The sequence below is a fragment of the Amphiura filiformis genome, chromosome 2 (genome assembly GCF_039555335.1).
Source record: "Amphiura filiformis chromosome 2, Afil_fr2py, whole genome shotgun sequence".
NCBI classification, from domain to species: Eukaryota; Metazoa; Echinodermata; class Ophiuroidea; order Amphilepidida; family Amphiuridae; genus Amphiura; species Amphiura filiformis.
The window spans coordinates 88,243,190-88,265,494 of NC_092629.1; the positions used below are offsets into that span (position 1 = coordinate 88,243,190).

Consider the following 22,305-nt stretch of genomic DNA (forward strand, 5'->3'; position numbering starts at 1 on the left):
TGAAAGTGTAATTCATTATTATTTTTCCATCACAAACTGATTATTGTAAATAATAACACTAGGAGACATTTTCCGTAAACAATCTTAGACCACCGGGGAGGGGGGCACTAAACACAAATGACCATACGGGTATGTTCCTCCGGAAAGACCCCCTATTGGATTTCGCAGCTCCGAAAGGCCACCTTTATTTGGTCAAAATAAAGCTCCGAAAGACCATTGATTTTGATAATTTCAGCTCTAAAAGACCCCTATATTGCTCATTCCTCGTATTTCCTTTTGTTTACTCATATTTACTGTTCGCAGCTCAAAAAGTTCCGATTTCACTTGTTCGCAGCTCCAAAAGACCCCCCTTTTACCGGTACGCCGTCAGCTCGCAAAGACCCAGCACCTCAAAGTTCCGGGGGAACATACCTACCAAATTTTTGATGTGTCCCCCGGGCTTAGGCCAGTTGAAAATACGTGAAAAGTATGTGTTGGACTACGGATTTCCCACGGTTTTTTTAAACGATCACGAATATGTATCTCCTAATGTAAATTAGCAAAGTATTAGATATAGAAGGCAGTGATTGGTCAATGATGTTCACGGGACGACAAGCCACGTCGATCAGAAGTCAACGATGTTTTTCTGACGATAAAACGCGCGATCAAAAGTAAATTGCCCCACTCTGCGAAGAGACATTGATATTGGATAGGTGAAAGGCAAATGGTCTGTAAAAAATACGTATAAAGAACCAAACTTGTGCTTCATGCTTCAAAACTCGGATACAATGGTTAACATCTTGTTACGACACTACTTGATGTTTGGTCTTCTGTTTGCCGGTATGTTTTTCAAGATTTTGTCAACTTAAATCTGATTTTAATCATGTCCTGTGTATTTTATTGCATTTATTTTACCTGGTTTAAACTTCTAATCGACATGAACGTTAAAACCATGTTGAGAAACTTATGATTCGAGCCTTGTCTTACTTGAGGGAGGGCTCTACCAAACGCCCGAAGATATATTTTCCTGGTGTAATTAAACGTTCAAGTAAGCGCTCAAATTACTTAGGCTTAAGTTAAATCCATTCCTTGCGCTCATTTAAGGGTAGACTCAGTATTGTTGGTCGAAGCAGCCAAAAAATAGATTTCATTATCCAAATCAATTTATTATTAAAAAATAACAATTTGATGTTTTGCAAAATTTCATTCTTCAAATCATATACTTTGAAAACTTGCTTGATTTATTGTTGTTAATGAGTTATGTATGTTTTACAAAAGCGTTGCTGTTTCAGTCCTCTTTGCAACATAACTCAAGAACCACAGTACCTATAAAAGTATATCTGTGATATTTGAATTCTTCTACACACTTGCTATGAAATGATCAATGCGATTTTGCCAAAGCTCATTACCATTCGCGAGATGCTGTGAACTACCAAATTGCATCAATTTAAATTAGTTGCTAACCTTGAAGGCCAAATAGACTCCGAATTTTCGATGTAGAATATTCGTTCAACAAGTGTTCGTTATTAATCTTTTTCAATTCATTCTTATCTCCTAACGAATGTGTATATGTTATGTCGAATGTCTGTGTCTGTTGCGTCGAATACTCTACGTCCACTAAAGGTCTGTAGGGGCTCTTAAGGGTTCCTTAATTGATTTAGTGACAGGTTACTCATTTCGGGATGCAAACATGCTTTATGAAAAGAAAAATAGTTTTCGAGGCGCCAATAGGACTCGAACCAGCGATCTGTTACTTCGTTGTGTGTGAATCCAGATCTTTGCCGCCAGGCCACGGACGCAGTTTTTTACATAAAAATAGCATATTTTGTAAAGATGGAATGCCCGTTTTACGTAATAAAAAGCACAACGTTTGGAGAAGTCTGACAAAAAAAACGATGGCATTGACACGATGATGAAATTGCATAAGTCAGGAAATATCTGTGACGCAATGTTTTTATTTTGGTTTTTGTAATTTTTCCTTAAATTTATCGACCTCGCGACATTATCATTCGAAATCAACAAAAGATATTTCAACAATATACAGCCTCATTCTTTCCCTGGAGTTTGTGTTAAAAATGGTTCGCTGGTAAATAAATTTAGTAATAACAGTATTGGCCTAAAAAAGGCGAGAGGTGCCATATTTACCGATTCAGACAAAATTCAAAATTGATATTAAACGTTTGTATTTTGATCGATTTCAAAAACATTTTGAAATATTTGTCATTGATTGAAATTGTGTCTGTCAATCATTACACTACAATTTTTACACCAAAGGCTCTTTGTTTAATACTAGTACTAAATTTATTACTCCATTGCATAAGCTTTGTTTCAATAAAATTGGTGGTCTACAAGCGAAGATATAGCCAATTGTGTAAAGCTTGGGCGACTTGTCTTAATGTACATGGTGTAGCAAAAGTGACAGAATTGAGTTGTATCATAAATTATCTCGTCGGTGTTCTTAAGATGAGTAATTTTAAACAATTGGGCATTTGGAGTGGTATTTTAATTTATAAATTTGAAATAAATATCATGTTATTTATTTACTAGTGTCAATTAAGTGATAGAAAAAATTTTAAAAAAACCCTTTGCTTTTGTTCTGAGTTCTTTGACGATAAGTATGAGGGTTTATTTTACGCCGTACAAACTTGACATGTGCGAACTTGGCGAACATGGCGCTTAAAGCCATGTTGTAACATTTGCGGAGGAAGACGCCCTAAATATTACCGAATTACAACCGCCGGACTAACACGTATTGGCGCTGGTAGTAAATTCCAATGTTCTTTCCTTACCTCATTTGCTCGGCTCAAAATTGAAAGGGAACATATTTATTTATTTATTTATTTATTATGCTTCATCACTGGCTCATATACAATTACAAAGATAAATATATTATATAAATATTGCACATACTAATAATCAAGACAAAGTAAAGAATAAAATGCCAGCGAAAAGAATGGGACAAACAGGTGCAAAATCACCTCTAGGACCATCCCACCTTTCGATTTTTGAAAACAAATTATTGGAAAAAAAAACCCATCACAGTCCCATCCCAAATTAAATAAGCCTGCAATTCGAGCATCTGCAGTAAGAGCTCCAAGAGCATGTTTTCAAAGAACAAAAATTTTGAGTAAAATGAGAATTCAAAAATTCAACCACCCCGGATTTGAAGGAAGAAAAGGAACCGGCTGTCCTTGTAGACAAAGGCAGCTGATTCCAAAGCTGCACAATGCGATTAAAATAAAAAGTCATGTGCGCTTCGGTTTTGCAACGTTGAATTTTGAGTTTAAATGGATCGGAAGATAATCTAGTGGTGGGATGGTCCTTCCCATTCCCTTGGCTGAATTTAACATAATTATTGACATTAATATCATAGTGACCCTCCCTACATCTGTAAAAAAACAAGAGATCACTTTTGTCTCTCCTGAGAGTAAGGGGGAGTAAGTCCAAATTGGTAAGCCTCTCCTTATAATCCTGATCAGGATAGTGTAAAATGAATTTGGTAGCTCGTCTTTGGACTCCTTCCAACATTTGGATGTTATGTTTGGATGTACCGCTCCAAAGACAGCTACCATACTCAAGATCACTCCTGATCAGGGAACTATAAAGAGTTCTGGTAACTTTTACTGGGGCATTGAACCCTACTGTACGCATGATCATGCCCATCTTACGATTGCATTTTTTGACAACTCTATTAATATGGGTATCCCAGACAAGTTTAGTTGATATGTCAACACCCAAATCTTTGATGGTATCAATTTTACTGAGAGTTGTGCCATTCATATTATAATCATAAAGGATGGGTTTCCTGCATCTTGTCAAGGAAATGACCTGGCATTTGGAAGGGTGAAAATTAAGCTCCCAGGTATTACTCCAATTGACTAGTGCATTTAAGTCCGACTGAAGCTGCTCATAATATTTGACAGTAAAAGCTAACATTTTATGGGAACGAAATACTAAGCTATTTTTATAGAAATGTTACAATATGGCTTTAGGTAAAATCGGGCATAGCGTTTGAACCTGAACTAGGAAAGAAACCAAGTAAAGTTTTTCAGTTAACCAAGGTATTTACTGCGTATTAAATTTACGCCATAACCCCCTTTTTTTGTGAAAAGCGAAAATGCAATTGCAAAAAAAAAATTGCGCGAAAATGTCAAATGTGGCCCAATTCGTTTTCTGAAGCCTATTCAATGGTTTTAGAGCTGATTCACTGATTCAAGACGGTTTGTTGTGTTCTGTGTGTATGCTGAAAACTGAATAGGCCCTTTTTTTTTCTACCTCGTGTTACTTAAATATTCATATCTTTTCTCAGGAGTGTCGTAGGGTAGTGATTGGGGTATCCAAATGCGCAGGACAATCCCCCGCATGAGATTATTTAGCAAACGTACAAAATTAGTCGCTAGATTTAATAGTAGTTAAATTTCCTAACCATAAAGAAACTTTTTTTGCGTAGTGTAGATTTATTACGATGCCACTATGACATCACATAGCAGAATGTTATGATAATAGCACACAGAAAGACTACTCACTAACAGCCTTGGCTAACAGCTCTCTTTTTTCTAGCTGGGAGGAGTGAGACAAGCGAGTATCTTATCCAAGGACACCATAGTTGGTCCTGAATGGGTATCTAACCCACATTTTTTTTATCATGAGTCGAACTGTTAATTCCTTTAATCAACAATACCACTTTAATCTAAAATTTATATAATATTCAACAATATAGGACCTACTTGATTATCGAGTCACACCAGTAATTATTTTTAAATAAATATTTATAATATATGAATAAAAATTATCAAAAATAAACCTTAAAAAATTGCTGCAAAATAGCTGAACACGACGGCTTGCCAGATGTCAGCTGCTGTTGACGCATGCAATACTTTCATTAAAAAATTTAATTGCTTTTATCTAAAAGTGTATATTAAAATATATAATTGGGAAAAACAATTTGTTCAAATCAATTATCGAAACCAAAAATTCACTTCATAAAAATACTTGGCTAAATTACAGAAACAAACTCCTCTTCTAATGAGTTACTCCAGTTGAAATCCACAGACCCTCTATAGAAGACATGACTTGAATCTTCCACAGAGAGTGTGAATTTCAAGTGGGGTTACCTGAATACGTGACTCCATTTGAAATCTACACCTCATGCGTGGAAGATTATATAGGGTCATGTTTTCCGTAGGGGTAGTATGGGTTTCAACTGGAATAGCTTATTCACACCTCTTGCGAACAACACTATACAAAAAAGTTAGTAGTTATAAAAATGATATCAAAAACATGAAAACTATCAATAATGTTAGCTCGGGTGGTCTAAAGGAAAAGATCGCCAAATTTTCAATGAGAACTTAAACATAATCTACAACTGCCTTAGGGCTCTGTAACCCCCAGACAAACGAGAACCTAGACCAGTGACTTTGACTCACGTAGTGAAGCTGACACTGCTTAGCAACGACTTTGTGAAGGACGCATACCCGGACGTAAACAAGCAGACATGTTCGCGTCTACGGAACATGTTGCATTTGACGCGGGCGATAAAAGCGCAGTAATCACGCAAACGAGCGCGTCAATCATGTATTCGATATTTCTCCGCGCCTAGTAACCCCGTCGATCCGTCAATATCACCTTGGATACGGGGCTTCAACTCCCGCTGTGGTAAGGGATGGGCAGTCATAGGTCTAGGTGGTATGTCTATGCTGTAACCCACCTTTGTAGAGTGTTTTTGTGGGACCGCATCAGACACATCAAATTGCTTTATGAATACCAGGAATGTCTTCCTGATATCTAATAAAGTTGGATTTTTTTTAATTCGCGATATAATAGACATTTCATGGCAAATTATCAAAAAACTTACCTTTTTGACAAGTAACAGTTCTTGAAGTAAACTTTATAAATCTAATGATATGTATCTAAGTATATGTAGCCGGAAGAAAAGCCAACCATCATTTTAAAATGTGGGCCTATTGAAGATAAACAGAAAGTTTCCAAAAAGACGTAACATTTTTAGGTCTTTTAGGAAACTTCATGTGTTTTACGCTTGATCACCAGCTTTAACGCTAAAATGTTTTTCTGTAAGTTTTAGCGTGCTTCGTTCCTTTAATATTGGGAGATCTTCTCAATGTGCTCTTTTTTAATAAGTGCTTTCACTTTTGTATATATTTTTTGCATATTATTGTTTTCTTGATTGCAGTCAAGTCAAGTTAGCTAAATCGTTAAGCAGTCAAGTTAGTACTCAATGGTTAATGCGTTCGACTATGGTGTGAAAGGTTGCGGGTTTGGACCCTGGCGGTGCCTAGTACACTCTCACGGACAAATTAAGTTAGCTTGAAATTCCCCTGGACAAGGAACTTACGGCTAATTTGTCTCTTTGTAGCCCGTACGAAAACTCGAGGAGCTGATCCTGGTTGCAAAGGTTATTTGTGGAATGTCTAGGGTGTGCGCTCTTGAAGCAGCAAAGTCACTGAATTGTTGTTTAATGGTTTATGGAATGATGTGGGCCGCGGTGGTCAGCACAACCTGTAAAGTGTGCTGAGGCTTGTGGATCAACGTCTAAGGCGTTGTGCCTGTACAAAGGGAACTATAAATCACTGATTTGTTGACTGATTTTTTGCAAGGCATATTTTTTGCTTGTAATTTCATCTTCGCATGATTCAATTTAGCACTGTCCATCAACTAAGGTTTGATTCTAACGACATACAATATATACATATTCAAATTATGAGGAACTATTGATAACAAAGTTAATCACACCAAACGTGATCCTTTCTGCGTCCTCAAGTTTCTAATAATAATATTGCTCTTTAATATCGTATTTTACAGCATCACATGCGGCAGATTGGACCCACCACGGATCTCATGGTAATGAATTCATGCACTCTTTAGAAAGCGAGAACCAATCAGAAAAAAACCTTTTTTTTATTGATGCATTTATGATGCTTATATTTTCAAACATTTTTAGTAACAATTTTGTTCAATTTTTTTTCTCGTGTATAAAATAGGTAAATATAAATGCGTAACTCTTGTTGTGAGCGAAAGTGTACAAAATAATGCACTTGTACTGAGATGTTGATGCACTAATACACTCCCCCTGCGGGGCATGTGTATTTAAGAATCAATACCTCAGTACGAGTGCATTATTTTGGTCACAACAAGATTTCGCTCAGAACAAGAGTTTCGCATTTAACCTACAACTATCAACTTAAAATATGTAAACTTTGATAGAAAATGAACAAAACAAATAGCTACATTTGATGCATAGTAGTCATAGTAGTCTATTACATCAAACTTTGTATGAATTTATTGTGAGAGCTAATTTTCTAAGATGGGACAATTTGTTATTTCTACTATATTGTGACGGAGATGATGAGGCCTTGACATCAGACAAAAAATAATGAGGTTGCTAATTAAGTTCGAACCAAATGTTGTTTTCCAACCCTTAAGACATATCGCTTTCTTAACCTGTAAAAAAAAACTTTACAAAATCATTTTGAAATCGCTACTTTCCAAACCTACAAAAAGGCACATTACAGAAAATGACCCTATCAACATAACAAAATATCGTCAAGCATCCACATTCTACCCCCACCCCCACCCCAATACGCACTTTCACATTATGCACACCACTTAACACACACCCGGACGTTCGCACTACCCATATACCACTAGACACACATCCGACACAAGAATAGGGTATATTTTAGATTTCAAATTTATTAATTGATCTGACTCCCTACCTATATTCTAACAAGATATTCACAATCGTTGTTTTTCAGGAGCCTCCAGCTGGCCTGATTTGTTCCCGGAGCATTGTGATGGTGTGAAACAATCACCAATAAACATCATACCAAAAACTGCAGAATACAGCACCTCTGGACCTATAGAGTTTCATGGCTACAGAAAACAAGATATACCCAATCCTTCACAGATGGATTTTATAAACAATGGGCATACTGGTAAGCTCTAGTGGTATACACTAATCCTAAGCCTATCATTGTCACCATCATCATTTGTCGGCTGCGGAGCAGGTGATTACAAAGCCTTTGCATGTACTACAATTTGTGACCAAGGAAGCTGTCGCCGGGACTATGGCATCTGGTTGAAATAAGTCATATACAAGTACCTTTTAACATGTCTGAGTATAAGACAGATATGATGTGCTATGTCGACTTGGTATCCTCTTCCCACGTTGTGGTGTATACAGTGTGTATCTTCTACAGGGTCCTTCCCTAATGCTAACCTAAAATGCCCATCACCCTAAAATGTCCTATACTATGATCAGCTCTTTATAGGCGGGAATTAAGTCAATTAATTGAGTCAATTAAGTTCCAACTTACACACGCACGCATAAATTCACAAAAGCGCGCGTCATTCACGCAATACGCAAAGCGCAGTTCGCGTAGGTGCTGCGCCCAGCTGTGTGTACGCCATTCTGTATCAATCCACGATGTTATGAGTCCCGCCTATTACGAGCTGATCAGAGTATGAATGCTAACCTAAAATACCCTAAACCCTAATAATATCTAAAAGTATATATGCAGTAGATGCTGTACCTCTGTATATTTTTTACTGCTATCAAAGTAAAACAAAATATTTCTCATTTTAGTTCAAGTAGACATTACTGGAGATTTCTACATTCGAGGTGGTCCTCTAGAGGCGACCTATCAGGCAGCGCAATTTCACTTCCACTGGGGAAGCATCGACTCTCAAGGCTCGGAACATACACTGAATGGAAAGCCATATCCTGCTGAGGTTTGTATAAGCATTATGTGTTTTTATCTTGGATGGGATCAGCTGAGGGATGGGAGCGTATAGAGTGTATGTGGATTAGGGGTGAGTTCCTGTACGTACAGAGAGGCCGTAGCTAGAGAGGTATTATGGGATGAGACACCCCAATACTTAGATTTATTGGGGGAAAGAGTTGGTATGTGGATAGGGGTGACTTCGCACAATTGATTTTTACACGGCTCACAAAAAAAGCCACTGAGTCCTTATTTATGGTCACACGTCAGTGATTTTACAATTGTGGTAGGACAGGGTGTTAATTATTTTGACCAAATACCTCATACTTTTTAATTTAGTGACATTTTTCAAACTGCATACTTTATTTTGATACACCCTGTATAGCGACGGGTCTAGGTATGGGGTGTTTGTGTTGGGGCGGGTGTAGTGTGTTTAACCATTAAGTAACAACATTATTTCGTACAAAATTTACCGCGAACGCTTGCATCCAAATTTATATCATTGAACTCCTTCAACACCTGTTACCAGATCGTATGATTATTGATCCTCGTCTGCGGCGTTCTGTCAGATCCCACGAACAAGCTGTCAAAATCTCAAGATCCAACCTGGTCAGCCACCAGAGGTCATTCCTTTCATCCTCAGCTCACCTATGGAATGCTCTACCTGGTCCAATTACTTCTAACCAGAATCGGCTGAGCTTCAAACGGGAGGCTAACAACTATCTGGCGCCAACCCATCAGCGCTATCATACTGATAGCAGCTGTTAATGCCTTGCATAGTTCGGACATAAAAAATAAATAAATAAATAAATCTGTTTAGAGCAATCATACAGATTTTGGTCAAACATGTGGTTTTGATTACTATTACTTTTATTACTTTATTAGCTTTTTGACGGGTACATCCAAATTCGTCCTGCAGTATCCGTTAAAACATCATCATTTACATAAATTATTAACAAATATTGCTTTAAACAGATGCACATCGTCCATTGGGACCGAGACAATTACCAGTCGATAGGAGAAGCAGTTGGGAATAAGAATGGTCTGGCAGTACTGGGAGTGTTCCTTAAAGTAAGAATATTTCAAGAGGACTATATCCCATATGATTAATGTTTTTTTTCTATTCTGTGCAAATCTATGCGTTTATTTTTCGTTGGATCAGTTGCCAATTTCATGGCGCATTCTTTTTTGTGGAAAAAAATATGGTAACAATTTTATAAATAGCAGGGTACATCCTGTTGGCAAATCATTTACAATATTATTAGGCACTAGGAACAATGCGTTTACTTAACATATTGCCTACGATTGCCTATCCGTGTTTATACCAGTGGTTAGTACACATTAAAGCGTTTTTAAACAGTAACATACATATCGTTATGAATTCGGCAGACGGCCGAATCCGGATTCGGCTTTTGGTAAATTAATTTTTGGCATGCATTACTTTTAAATTAGAGAACAAGGGATCAATGCTTTACCTATAGAGGGCGGCATATCGATTTTTTAACGGTTATCGTCTTTGACCGTACTGTGAGTCACCGTTAGCTAACCCTGTATGCCGCCCTCTTTTGAATACTTATCATCTGATCTCCGTTAAAAATTGACATGCTGCCCTCTATCATGTATAGCATTGATCCCTTATTCTCAAATTCAAAAGTAATGAATGCGTAAAATGAATTTACCAAAAGCCGAATCCGGATCCGGCCGTCTGCCGAATTCATAAGGATATATAATTAGCCTCCATCGTGCATATGTTCTCCTTTCATTTTGTTTATGGGATCACTAGTAGTATATGTTAATGCACCAACTCGACGACCATCAATTATATTAACTTTCAGTGTTTCCTTTAAAATTTAAGGGATGGGGTATGAACGTTTGGACAGTATTTATTGTGGGACATTAGAGCACATCAGACATATCGAATTGCATTCTGAATACGAAGAATGTCCTTTTGATATCAAATTATTTTGATTTTTTGAAATTCGCAATGTAATACACATTTTATGGCAAATGATTAAAAATTTAACAGTACTCGAAGTAAACTTTATAAATCTGATGATTTATACTTAAAGTGTATGTGGGATGAAAAGCCGACGATCAATTGAAAATTTTGACCTTTCGTATTGAAGGTCTTTTGGGGGAAAAAATCCATATCTTCAATATGACAGATCAACATTTTCAATTGATCGTCGGCTTTTCCTCCCAGCTACATACACTTTAAGAATATGTCATTAGATTTATAAAATTTACTTCGAGGACTGTTATATATCAAAATGTGAAAAATATCAAATTTTAATAATTTGTCATAAAATTTGTATTATATCGTGAATTTCAAAAAATGAAAATTATTTGATATCAGAAAGACATTCTTCGTATTCAGAATGCAATTCGATATGTCTGATGTGCTCTCATGTCCCACAAAAAAATACTGTCGAAACGCTTAAAACGCTCATTCCAGATCCCTTAACGCTAACACTATATTCTTCTTTGATACACAGGTCGGCCAACCAAATCATGCATTTGATGAACTTGTAAAAGTCATGGACAAAGTTAAGTTCAAAGGTATGCAGATCTTTTGTTCAGCCTTTTCCTTCTTTTGTTTACCTATATAACGCCCCGAGGAGTAACTGTTTCATCTGTGCTTCCTAATTGTTCGCTGTCCTTCGGAAGAGGTATTTATAATTGTCGATATGGTTTATAAAGTAACCACAACGCTGAGCGACAAGAGATTGCAATTGGCAATTAACCAATAAGGTAGCGCCATTTCCAAACGCAACAAAACGCGAGCGCTCTACCTCATTGGCTAAAAACTATTCGATATCGCTCAGCGATTTAGTATAAACTAACTTAAGTGTACATCTTATACATAACAATCAGTCAGTTTAGAAATCGTAAACTTTTACGATCCATAGTATTATTGTTGCTCTTTATTTGAATTAGACGATAAGTACACGTTCCCTACGGTGTTTCCCATTGCTGGTCTGATGCCTCACAAGGAAGATCTGAAGAACTACTTCTACTATGAAGGTTCTTTAACGACGCCAAAATGTAACGAAGTTGTCCAATGGATTGTGTACGAGACACCAATAGAAGTATCAGTGGAACAGGTTTGTTGATTGTTTCTTCGTTTACATCGGGGACTTGTATTAATATCATGTCGTATTGTATTCAGAATGCTATTTTGGTGTGTATTTAATATGCAAACGTTGCTATCCGATTCTTTAAAAAAAGTTGATGTTAAGTGCTTTGTATAAGCAGAGTTGTGTTATTGTTATTATTATATTACTCTATTAAACGTAACTTAACCTGCATTTTCCCCCTCTATTTTTCCCCTTCCCTTCTTTTTTGGATTTGGTGGGCGGTCTTAGAAGTGCTTGGCACGGTATGGCACCTGTTGTAATTTTTGATGTAACTTATGTGCAATATTATATTTTTTTGTAATTCTGTGCCAGTGATAAAGTGTAATAAATAAATAAATAAATAAATAAAATAAACATTTAATTAAAAAGGAATAGAAAGGAAGCGTTGTTTGACCTAAAATGGATATTGATTCGGAAGCTATTTTCTCACCCTAAGTATACACCCACCAAATACATAACGTAAAATTACCAAAAACGTTTAAATATTAGGGTTATATAAAGGTTATAAAAACGTTTCAATAACATTTTAAAAACATTTTTGAAAACCTGATGCAAAGCATTATAATTCTAACTGAACGGTATTTAGGTGTCGACAACATGTTTTTCAAAAATGTTTGCCCAAAATAATAACTTATTAATTTTTATTTAACAAGCCATTTAAATGTTATTAAAACGTTTTGAATTTTAAAACGTTTTGTAGCTCATCTGGAAAAGGCGGGCAGATGACCCATGTTAAAATACTTCGTTACAGTCTGTTCCGATCAGGGTAATAAGTCCGATTGCGATCATTGGCTACACTTTTCCGATCAGCTATCTACGGCGACCCCTTTCACTGTGTGATTTTGTGCCTGGACATCATTTTGTGAATGTATCTCCTAGATTTCAGCTGCTAATGCTTAGATATGTTTGATTAAGAAAAATTACCTATTTCTAAAAAGCTGCTCTGAAGTTTAATTTACCACAAGTAAACATTAAAAAGTTGCCCGTTGGAGACGAAACAATCCAAATACACAACCATATCCACATTGTCATTAACAAAAGATATTTATTATCTTTCTTTCCGCATAGTTGCAAGCTCTTCGTTCCGTGTATGAAAACAAGAACCAAGGTGGATCGACGAATACGCATCTTTCTGACAACTTCCGGCCAACGCAACCTTTGAACCAGAGGAAGGTTTACGTCGCTGGTAAAAACGTTTAAACAGATTATAAAACAAAACTGGAAGAATGTCCAATAATAAACAACTCAATGTTGGTATTATTATTAATAAATATTGTGGGGTATTATTGGTATTACTAAGGCGTACGTAGCAAGTTGGTGTATCAGAATGTCTGAAAGTTAATTGCGCCCAGCATGGTTTTAAGAAATTTTAATGTCAGTTATGAATGTTGTGAAAATATCTTGTAGGATACCCATATTCTATATTGCGGGCCACTGACGCGCGATTATGATAAATCAACTTTAATGAGTTTAAAGGGGGAATCGGGTCTAAACTTAAAAGCAGTATCATTTTGGAAGTGAGGATGCACCACACAGTATTTATGCAATGAAAATTCTGCATTCCTTCAATAAAATACACGTTCAAGTGCATTAAGGTCACTGAGTAAGTGGTAGTACTGTGTATTAAGAATATAATAAAGACAGCTCTCAACAAAATTTGTTTTGTTTTGTTTACATGCTTGTTTCTTTGTCATTCAGGAAAATATTACTTTGAAAAGTTTGTCCATTCGTAGTGTAGGTAAAGCCATTTGAATATAACTTATTTGGTAACTAAAAATATAGGAAATGCATTACTATTGGGCTACCTACAGCCCCGGTACAAAAAAATTTCTGCATTATGTTTTCCTACATGCAAGCATGCATCCTTAGTCCTTACGGAATAAACAACAAGAATCATGCAATTGTTGAAACTTACTATCGATGGGGAATTTACCTACGACCCACGTTTATTTATTTCCATCGATTATCGTTCAATATTTTACCTGCGTGCAACCTTGCAACGTCACGTCGTAGGTAAGCGCTAACTTGTAAGTAGAGTCGTCGTATGTAAAACAAGATTTTTCCAAATACTTTATTACGCCATACGAGGGTGGGTCAGTATGTGTGACGTCATATATGGATTGTTTTCATGGCATTTCTCAATGATCTCATACACACTGTACATTTGTCTTTCAAACAACACATGTAAAAATTACATCACACCCATGATTATGTAACATCATTAGCATAAAGTCAATATACTATGGACACTGCTAAATCAAGCAAATTATCAAGCACGTATTTAAAGGTGAATATGGCTAGTTTTAGGCAGGAATAAACACTAGGTCCTCAGTTTAATTGTGGTAAAATATGAACCGGGATGACGGGGCCCACCATCTAAGTCACGTATATGATCCTCTACTTAGTGACAGTTCTGCACCCTCTGTTGTCGGAATTCGTCCAACCGGAAGAAGTGATCATCAATCAATATTCTGATGATGCTTTTCGTCCATGAAAAGCGAAACCGTCAAACTAGTGAAATTATATACATGAAATTGTTTTATCTATTTATCTACAAACCTGATGAATCTGTTCAGTGAACCAATATCGACGCATACCATATATATGTACATATTTATATTTATGTATAACTTTTTTCCCTGGTTGCTATGGTAATGGGACTAGGCCTCTGATTAGCTAAACATTGGTACAAACGTAACTCAATAACGGAATAACGGATGATAAACTGATTAATATTATTATTATTTTTCAATTAAAGAAATGGAGCTCAGACAAACTGGCATTATAATAAAGGAGAGAAAAAATCAGAACCGTTCGGATTCGAACCAGCGTGCACTAACGAGTACATGTCGTTGGCTCACCACCACACGCCATAACAGCTCATGGCGGATCAGCCGGCGAATTGAACATGTAATGATTTTATTCTCTTTGGCCGTGCGACATTTACGAGAGAATAAAATCATTACATGTTCAATTCGCCGGCTGATCCGCCATGAGCTGTTATGGCGTGTGGTGGTGAGCCAACGACATGTAATCGTTAGTGCACGCTGGTTCGAATCCGAACGGTTCTGATTGTTTCTCTCCTTTATTATAATGCCAGTTTGTCTGAGCTCCATTTCTTTAATTATTATATATTTTCTCAGGCATGTATCCTCTGGATCCTCGCATTTAATATTTAATGTCTCATATTGACTGATGTCATGCTATGACACAGCAGATAGGCCGCCCTCTCTAATTATAATTATTATTTTTCCATCACAAACTGATTATTGTAAATATGGAAGCATCGATTGCTAAATGATGTTCACGTGACGACAAGTCACGTCGATCAGAAATGAAATTGTCCTCACTCGGCGAAAAGACATTGCTATAGGAAAAGTTAAAGGCAAATGGTCTGTAAAAAATACGTATAAAGAACCTTCATGCTTCAAAACATCGACACAATGGTTAACATCTTGTTACGCCACTACCTAGTTTTTGGTCTCCTGTTTGCCGGTACGTTTTTCAAGATTTTGTCTACTTATATCTTCGATTTCATTATCCAAATCGCTTCATTATTAAAAGATAACAATTTCATGTTTTGCAAAAGTTCATTCTGCAAATCATAGGCCTATACTTTGAAAACTTGCTTGTTTTATTGTTGCTAATGAGCTTTGTAGGCCTATGTTTTACAAAACTGTTGCTGTTTCAGCCCTCTTTGCAAGTAAATCAAATCGGGCATAGCGTTTGAACTTGAACTAGGAAAAAAACCAAGTAAAGTTTTTCTGTTAGCCAAAATATTACTCATTTTACTGCGTACTCAAATTTATTTACTTCATGACCCCTGTTTATGTTTTTCTGTAAATCAACAATGCAATTGCTAATCATGAAAGTCGCTTTTATGCGATGCAAGCTTGATATGCGCGAAATTTTCAAAAGTGGCCCAGTTCGTTTTCGTTTTGAGCCCGAACTAAGAAAGAAACATGCAAAGTTTTTCTGTTAGCCAAGATGTTACTTATTCCACTTTGTTGCCACGATATATTGCTTTTTTTCTAAAAAGCGAAATTGCAATTATTGTAAATTTTGTTATTGTTACAGTCTGTATGGGGCCTGCAATACAGCTATTAAAGGGCTTTTACATAGATTTATTATGATGCCAGTATGACATCAAATAGCAGGAGGCTATGATAACAGCGCACAGGAAAGCTACTCCATAACATATTAACAGCCTTGGCTAACAGCTCCTTGTTTTTCTAGCTGGGTGGAGTGAGACAAGCGAGTATCTTACCCAAGGACACCATACTGCCTGTCCACATAGAGGTACAAACCAAATATGTGGCATCGGGGGTCGATGCTTTGCGTCACACGCATGCGTGTTAAAAAACGCGACGCGTGAACAGCGTGGTGCACTCGGCAAGTACAAATCGCGCAGCAGTTTGTGCGCTAAAGAAGCAATTACACACGCATTGCATTGAAATAATCATATCTCCATTCTCATACCTCCAATTTCCGAGGTCTTTTTACTTTGTACTTCTACGTGGACTGTAGTTGGCCCTGCGTCGAACTGCTAAGGCACTTTAATCAATAAGATATCTCTTTAATCTATCACACCAGTAATAATTTATCACGATATCACTGCAGTGTTTCAAATGTTTAATTTTTTATTATAATTAATAAAAATAAAATCATGAAAAAAAACCAAAATAAAAACTGCTGCTTTAGTAAATGAACAAGAGGGCTTGCCATATGCCCTTAATGAGAATTCATCAGCTGATGCTGCATGCCACACTGTAATTAACAAATTTAATTGCCTTTATCTAAAAGTTTTTATTAAAATATATAATTAGGAAGAGAATTTATTTGTTCAAATCAAATATACCTTCGATTAGTGACACGATCTGGTCAATGGGCCAAAGGAAGCATTTTTGAAAATTGAGTTACTGTAATTATTAATTATATAATATATATACATATTAGGCTATCATTTACTGAAAATACCAAAGGTCTGGCATACTTGGATCTAAAGTTATGAAGATTTTTGATGTCTATTTTCTTATGTATTTTATTGTTTTTTACTCCATATGTTTATCTTTATTTCAGTTTCAAATTTGCCGCCTTTGGCCCCCATGGACCAGATCGTATTATTGAAACAAAAATTCACTTCATAAAAAATTAAAAAAATCTCAGCTAAATTACAGGAACAACCTCCTCTTCTAAGGTTACTCCAGTTGAAATCCATACACCCTATAGAAGACGTGACTTTAATCTTCCACACAGGGTCTAAATTCCAAGTGGGGTTATAGGAAATATATGTGATGCGATCAAGAAAAATCAGTCGGAAGTCGGAAATATTAAATTTTCAGTTCCTCATGGGATAGTAAAAAGCATTTACAAATCTGGATTTTGCAGAAAACCCCATTGAAATTGAACAACCAGTTCCAAAGATATGAGCAATCAAAGAGTTTCCAAAATAATAGGGAACAAAAGGAAATATTTCCTTTGTTTGGCTATATCTCAAAATCAATATTTCCGAGTTCCGACTGATTTTGCTTGATCGCATCACATATATGAATAGGTGACCTCATTTGAAATACGTCGAAGAATAGTGTCATACGGATTTCAACTGGAATAGCAAAATTCACACCTCTTGCAAACAACACTACAAAAAAGTTAAATAGTTATAAAAAATAATATTTAAAAACATAAAAAACTATTAATAATGTTAGCTCAGGTGAAAACTGACACGTATCTACAATTGGCTAACCCACTTTTGCTGATTGTTTTTTGGGACCTACCTAAGAGCGCATCAGACACATCAAATTGCTTTCTGAATACCAGAAATGCATGCCTTCCTGATATCTAATAAAGTTTTGAAATACGCGATATAATACAAATTTTATGGCAAATTATCAAAAAAAATTACATTTTTGACATGTAAAACAGTCCTTGAAGTAAACTTTATAAATCTAATGATATGCACTTAAAGTATGAGGGTCATTCAAAAAGTTCTACCTCCATCGTCATATCTTTGTTAGCTGAAGTGCCAGGAAGTTGAAATTACTCGTGATTATACGCTTATCTTGGCTACAAAATAAAAGTTGTTTAAAGGAGTATTTCGTGATCCTAGCATCCTCTTTTTATGACATTTTTCAGTAGATATCTACGAAAAAACCTCATTCCTAAAATTTCAGTTGATTCCGATTTTGGGAAGGCCAACCATCATATTGAAATGTGGAACTTTTGTATTGAAGATAGAAATAAAGTTTCCCAGAAGACCTAAAATTGTTAGGTCTTTAGGAAACTTTATGTGTTCTACGCTTGATCACCACTTATTTCTGTTTTGTGTATTTCTGTTTTAATGAAGCACGCTAAAACAGAAATACACAAAACAGAAATAAGTGGTGATCAAGCGTAGAACACATAAAGTTTCCTAAAGACCTAACAATTTTAGGTCTTCTGGGAAACTTTATTTCTATCTTCAATACAAAAGTTCCACGTTTCAATATGATGGTTGGGTGGGAGATCTTTTCAAAGTGCTCTTTTGTCATAAGTGCTTTCACTTTTGCATATTATTGTTTTCTTGACTGATTGTTTGCAAGGCATCTTTTTTTTAATTTTAACTTTTTTTTTGCTTGTCATTCCATCCTCAAATGTTTCAATTTAGAACTGTACATCAACTTAGGTTTGATTCTTACGATATTATTATAATAATAATTCAAGAAACAGACCTTCCAGAATAGGTAGTCGTTACTCGTAGTTTCATGCCTTTGGGGATTGAACACTTTATTCAAAAGATAGTCTAACTTGAGTAAAATGTTGATATTATTATAATATATCTAAAGGTGGGTAGCCTGATTGACAGCCTCATCCCCAACTTTACTCGATCAAAATGCAGATTTTGGTATCAGATGAAAGCTCATATTTTTCTCATATTGAAATTAGGCGTTCCAAATTGGTATATTTCCAAAGAAATCGTCAAAAAACTGTCGAATTAGTCTCAACTGTGGTATACCACGTTTTCGACTAATTCAGCATTTGTTTGATGATATCTTCTGAATCTTTTATTTGGTATCAATTTATTAAATGATCATGATGATTATCATTAATAAAAAAACTGTAGATCACCAGTTTTACGTTGTATTAAATGCCAGAAATTCCATAAAGAATTAGTTGCATTTACAAGGAACATTTACATGACCTTTCTCCATAAAATGCTTGAAAGGAACAATATTTTATGTTACACATAAGTTTTAAAGAATTTGATTTTCCAAATATATCAGGTCACCTTCCTTTAAATAATGAGGAACTATTGAAAACAAAGTATATCACACCAAATGTGATCTTTTCTATTATATCAGATTATAATACTGCTCTTTATTATCGTATTTGTATTTACAGCATCACATGCGGCAGATTCGAGCTCCCACGGATATATTGGTAATGAATTCATGCACTCTCAGATATATAGCGAGAACCAATCACAAGAAACTTAAGAAAAATGCGAACCAAGAACTAATTCTCGCGTTTTACAATACGATGCGCCATCAGCGGTCGCTGGATCGATCCAAAATACACAGTGCACCATGGGAAAATGAGTCGACATCCACAGCCCGCGTAATACGAATACAATACAGGAACATGCATTATTGTGGGTTTAAATGTCATTATAATGATGTTACATGCGAATGCACACTAAAACAACAATTTACAACTATAGTAGATCCATGTTCTATCTATTGATCACATTGAATCCTTCCTGGAGCTGTTTTCAACATATTTATTATCACACTCGCGTGAAAATTCAATAGTAGCTAGAACGGCGATGTCGACTCTGGAGTCGACAATTTGACTGCCAAAATCAACCGCTGGCGGCGCATCGTATTGTGAAATGCGAGAATTGTGTATAATGTACTACGCACCATGCTTTCGGACGCGTTGCTCTGTCTTGCTGGTTGATGCACTTATATTCCTCATATTTCCCAACATTTTTAGTAACAATTTTGTAATAATTTTTTTCTCGTGTATATAATAGTTAAATAAAGGCGTAAATAAAGGTTGTGAGCGAAATTGTACATGAATGCACTTGAGATGTTGATGCGTCTAATACACTCCTCATGCAGGGCTTGTGCATTAGACGCATCAATATCTCAGTGCGAGTGCATTATTTTGTCTAATTTCGCTCACAACAATACGCATTTAACATACAAATATTAATTTCAAATATGTAAACATTGATAGAGAATGAACAAAAATAGCTACATTTGATACACGGTAGTCTATTACATCAAACTTTGTGTGAGTTTATTGTGAAAGCTAATTGTCTAACATGTCTAAGTTGGGACACTTTGTTGCTTCTACTCTATCGTGACGGAGATGATGAGGCCTTGACATCAGCCAAAAATATTATGAGGTTGCTAATAAAGTTCAAGTCAAATGTTGTTTTCCCAGACTGTAAGAAATCGCTACTTTCCAAACCTGCAAAAAGGCACATTATCGAAAAATGACCCAATCAACCTAGCAAAATATTGTCAAACGTCCACATGCACACACCCCCAAATCACTTTCACACTATACATACCACTTGCACACCACAGCACGTCAAACCATACCCATGTAACACTGCACACACATCCGTCACAAGTACAGGGCATATTTCAGATTTCAAATTTATTAATTGATCTGACTACCTATATTCTCACAAGATATTCATAATCGTTGTCTTCCAGGGGCCATCCACTGGCCTGAAATGTTCCCGGACTCTTGTGCTGGTTCGAAACAATCACCAATAAACATCATACCAACAACTGCAGAATATAGCACCTATGGACCTATAGAGTTTCATGGCTACAGAAAAGAAGATATGCCCAATCCTTCACAGATGGTTTTTGTAAACAATGGATATACTGGTAAGCTCCAGTGGTAAACACTAATCCTAGCCTAAGCCTATCATCGTCATCATCATTGTTCGGCTGCGGAGCAGGCGATCACAAAGTCTTTCTATGCACAGCAGTTTGTGGAAAGGAAACTATGGTCCGGGCTATGACATCTGGTTAAAACAAGTTCTCTACATCCCCCAGTAGCTTCTAACATGTCTGATTATAAGACAGGTATGATTATCTCTGTCGACCTGGTCTCCTCTTCCAATGTGGTGGTGTATACAGGGTTCTTCCCTAATGGTAACCTAAAATGCCCTAAACCCGAACTTTATCCCATTTCGGACAAAGGAGCTGATCTCAATAAAATAGCAAAGTAGATCTTGCATGAAGTTTGCTTGAATTCAGAATAACAAAATGCAGTATCTAAAAGTATATAATATTACATGTAGCAGATTCTGTACGTCCGTTTAATCTTTTACAGCTATCAAAGTAAAAAACAACATTTCTTGGTAATTTACTCATTTTAGTTCAAGTAAACATTGCTGGAGATGTCTACATTCGAGGTGGTCCTCTAAATGCGACCTATAAGGCTGCGCAATTTAACTTCCACTGGGGGAGCATCGACTCTCAAGGTTCGGAACATACACTGAATGGAAAGCCATATCCTGCTGAGGTTTGTATATGTCTGGTTTTTATCTTGGTTGGGTCAGCTGAGGGAGGGGAGAGCATGGAGTGTATGTGGAATAGGGGTGAGTTTCTGTACGTACAGGCAGGCCGTAGCTATAGAGAGGTATGGGATGAGACACCCACATACCTAGATCTATCGGGGAAAAGAGTTTGTATGTGGATAGGAGTGACTTCACGCAATTACGAAATCTTTATAAATGGTCACACATCAGTTGTTGTAGGACAGGATGTTGATTCAGCTATAAACTAAATTTTGACCAAATACCTCATACTTTTTAATCTAGTGACATTTTTCAAACTATACATTATTTTTGATACGGGGTGTGTGTGTTGGGGTGGGTGTGGTGTGTTTAACCATTAAGCAACAACATTTGAAGAGCTTAGTTGCAACAGCCCTTACATCCACCTCTGGGTGAAATTAAGTTATTAGCAGGATATTATAGTGTGGGTAAAAATACACATTTTGGTAGTTGTTTGACCTTCATACCACTTTCCCTTCCAGAGATATCGTATATTTCCCGTTTGGGAAATCTTAGGGGATTTCAGGAAATCTGAACTTTAAATGAATATAAAATAGTTTTGTTTTAATTTTTTGATGTATAATAATAGCCTTGAATGTTCTTTACCTATTCAAACCAAAAGGAACTGTGTTTGATTATTTTAATTAACAAAAGTTGTAGCTTAGAAATACTCAAAAATGGCATTTTGCCGAATTTAATTAAAATTTAATAATTAAAGAAGTAAATGAGATACTTTAATTAATCATAATTTTTCTTTTTGATTTTGAAAGCATTTGAAAGCATTTGTCAAGTTACCTAAAGTAGTGCAAAAAAATGGGATCGAATTTGATTGCAAAGGTGGTTTCAAGGAAACTTTATTTAGTTGCAAAAGCCCTTACATCCACAAAAG

General features: G+C 36.1%; 1 protein-coding gene across 1 annotated transcript; it reads left to right on the forward strand.

Moving 5' to 3' along the window:
* Positions 1 to 767: 767 nt before the first annotated feature.
* LOC140144379 (carbonic anhydrase-like) lies at positions 768 to 21,646 on the forward strand. Its single transcript, XM_072166199.1, has 10 exons — positions 768 to 819; positions 6,799 to 6,837; positions 7,752 to 7,931; positions 8,582 to 8,727; positions 9,693 to 9,788; positions 11,213 to 11,276; positions 11,655 to 11,821; positions 12,923 to 13,040; positions 20,560 to 20,739; positions 21,237 to 21,646. Exons 1-10 carry the CDS (start codon positions 768 to 770, stop codon positions 21,644 to 21,646), a joined length of 1,452 nt encoding a protein of 483 aa, XP_072022300.1.
* Positions 21,647 to 22,305: the final 659 nt, after the last annotated feature.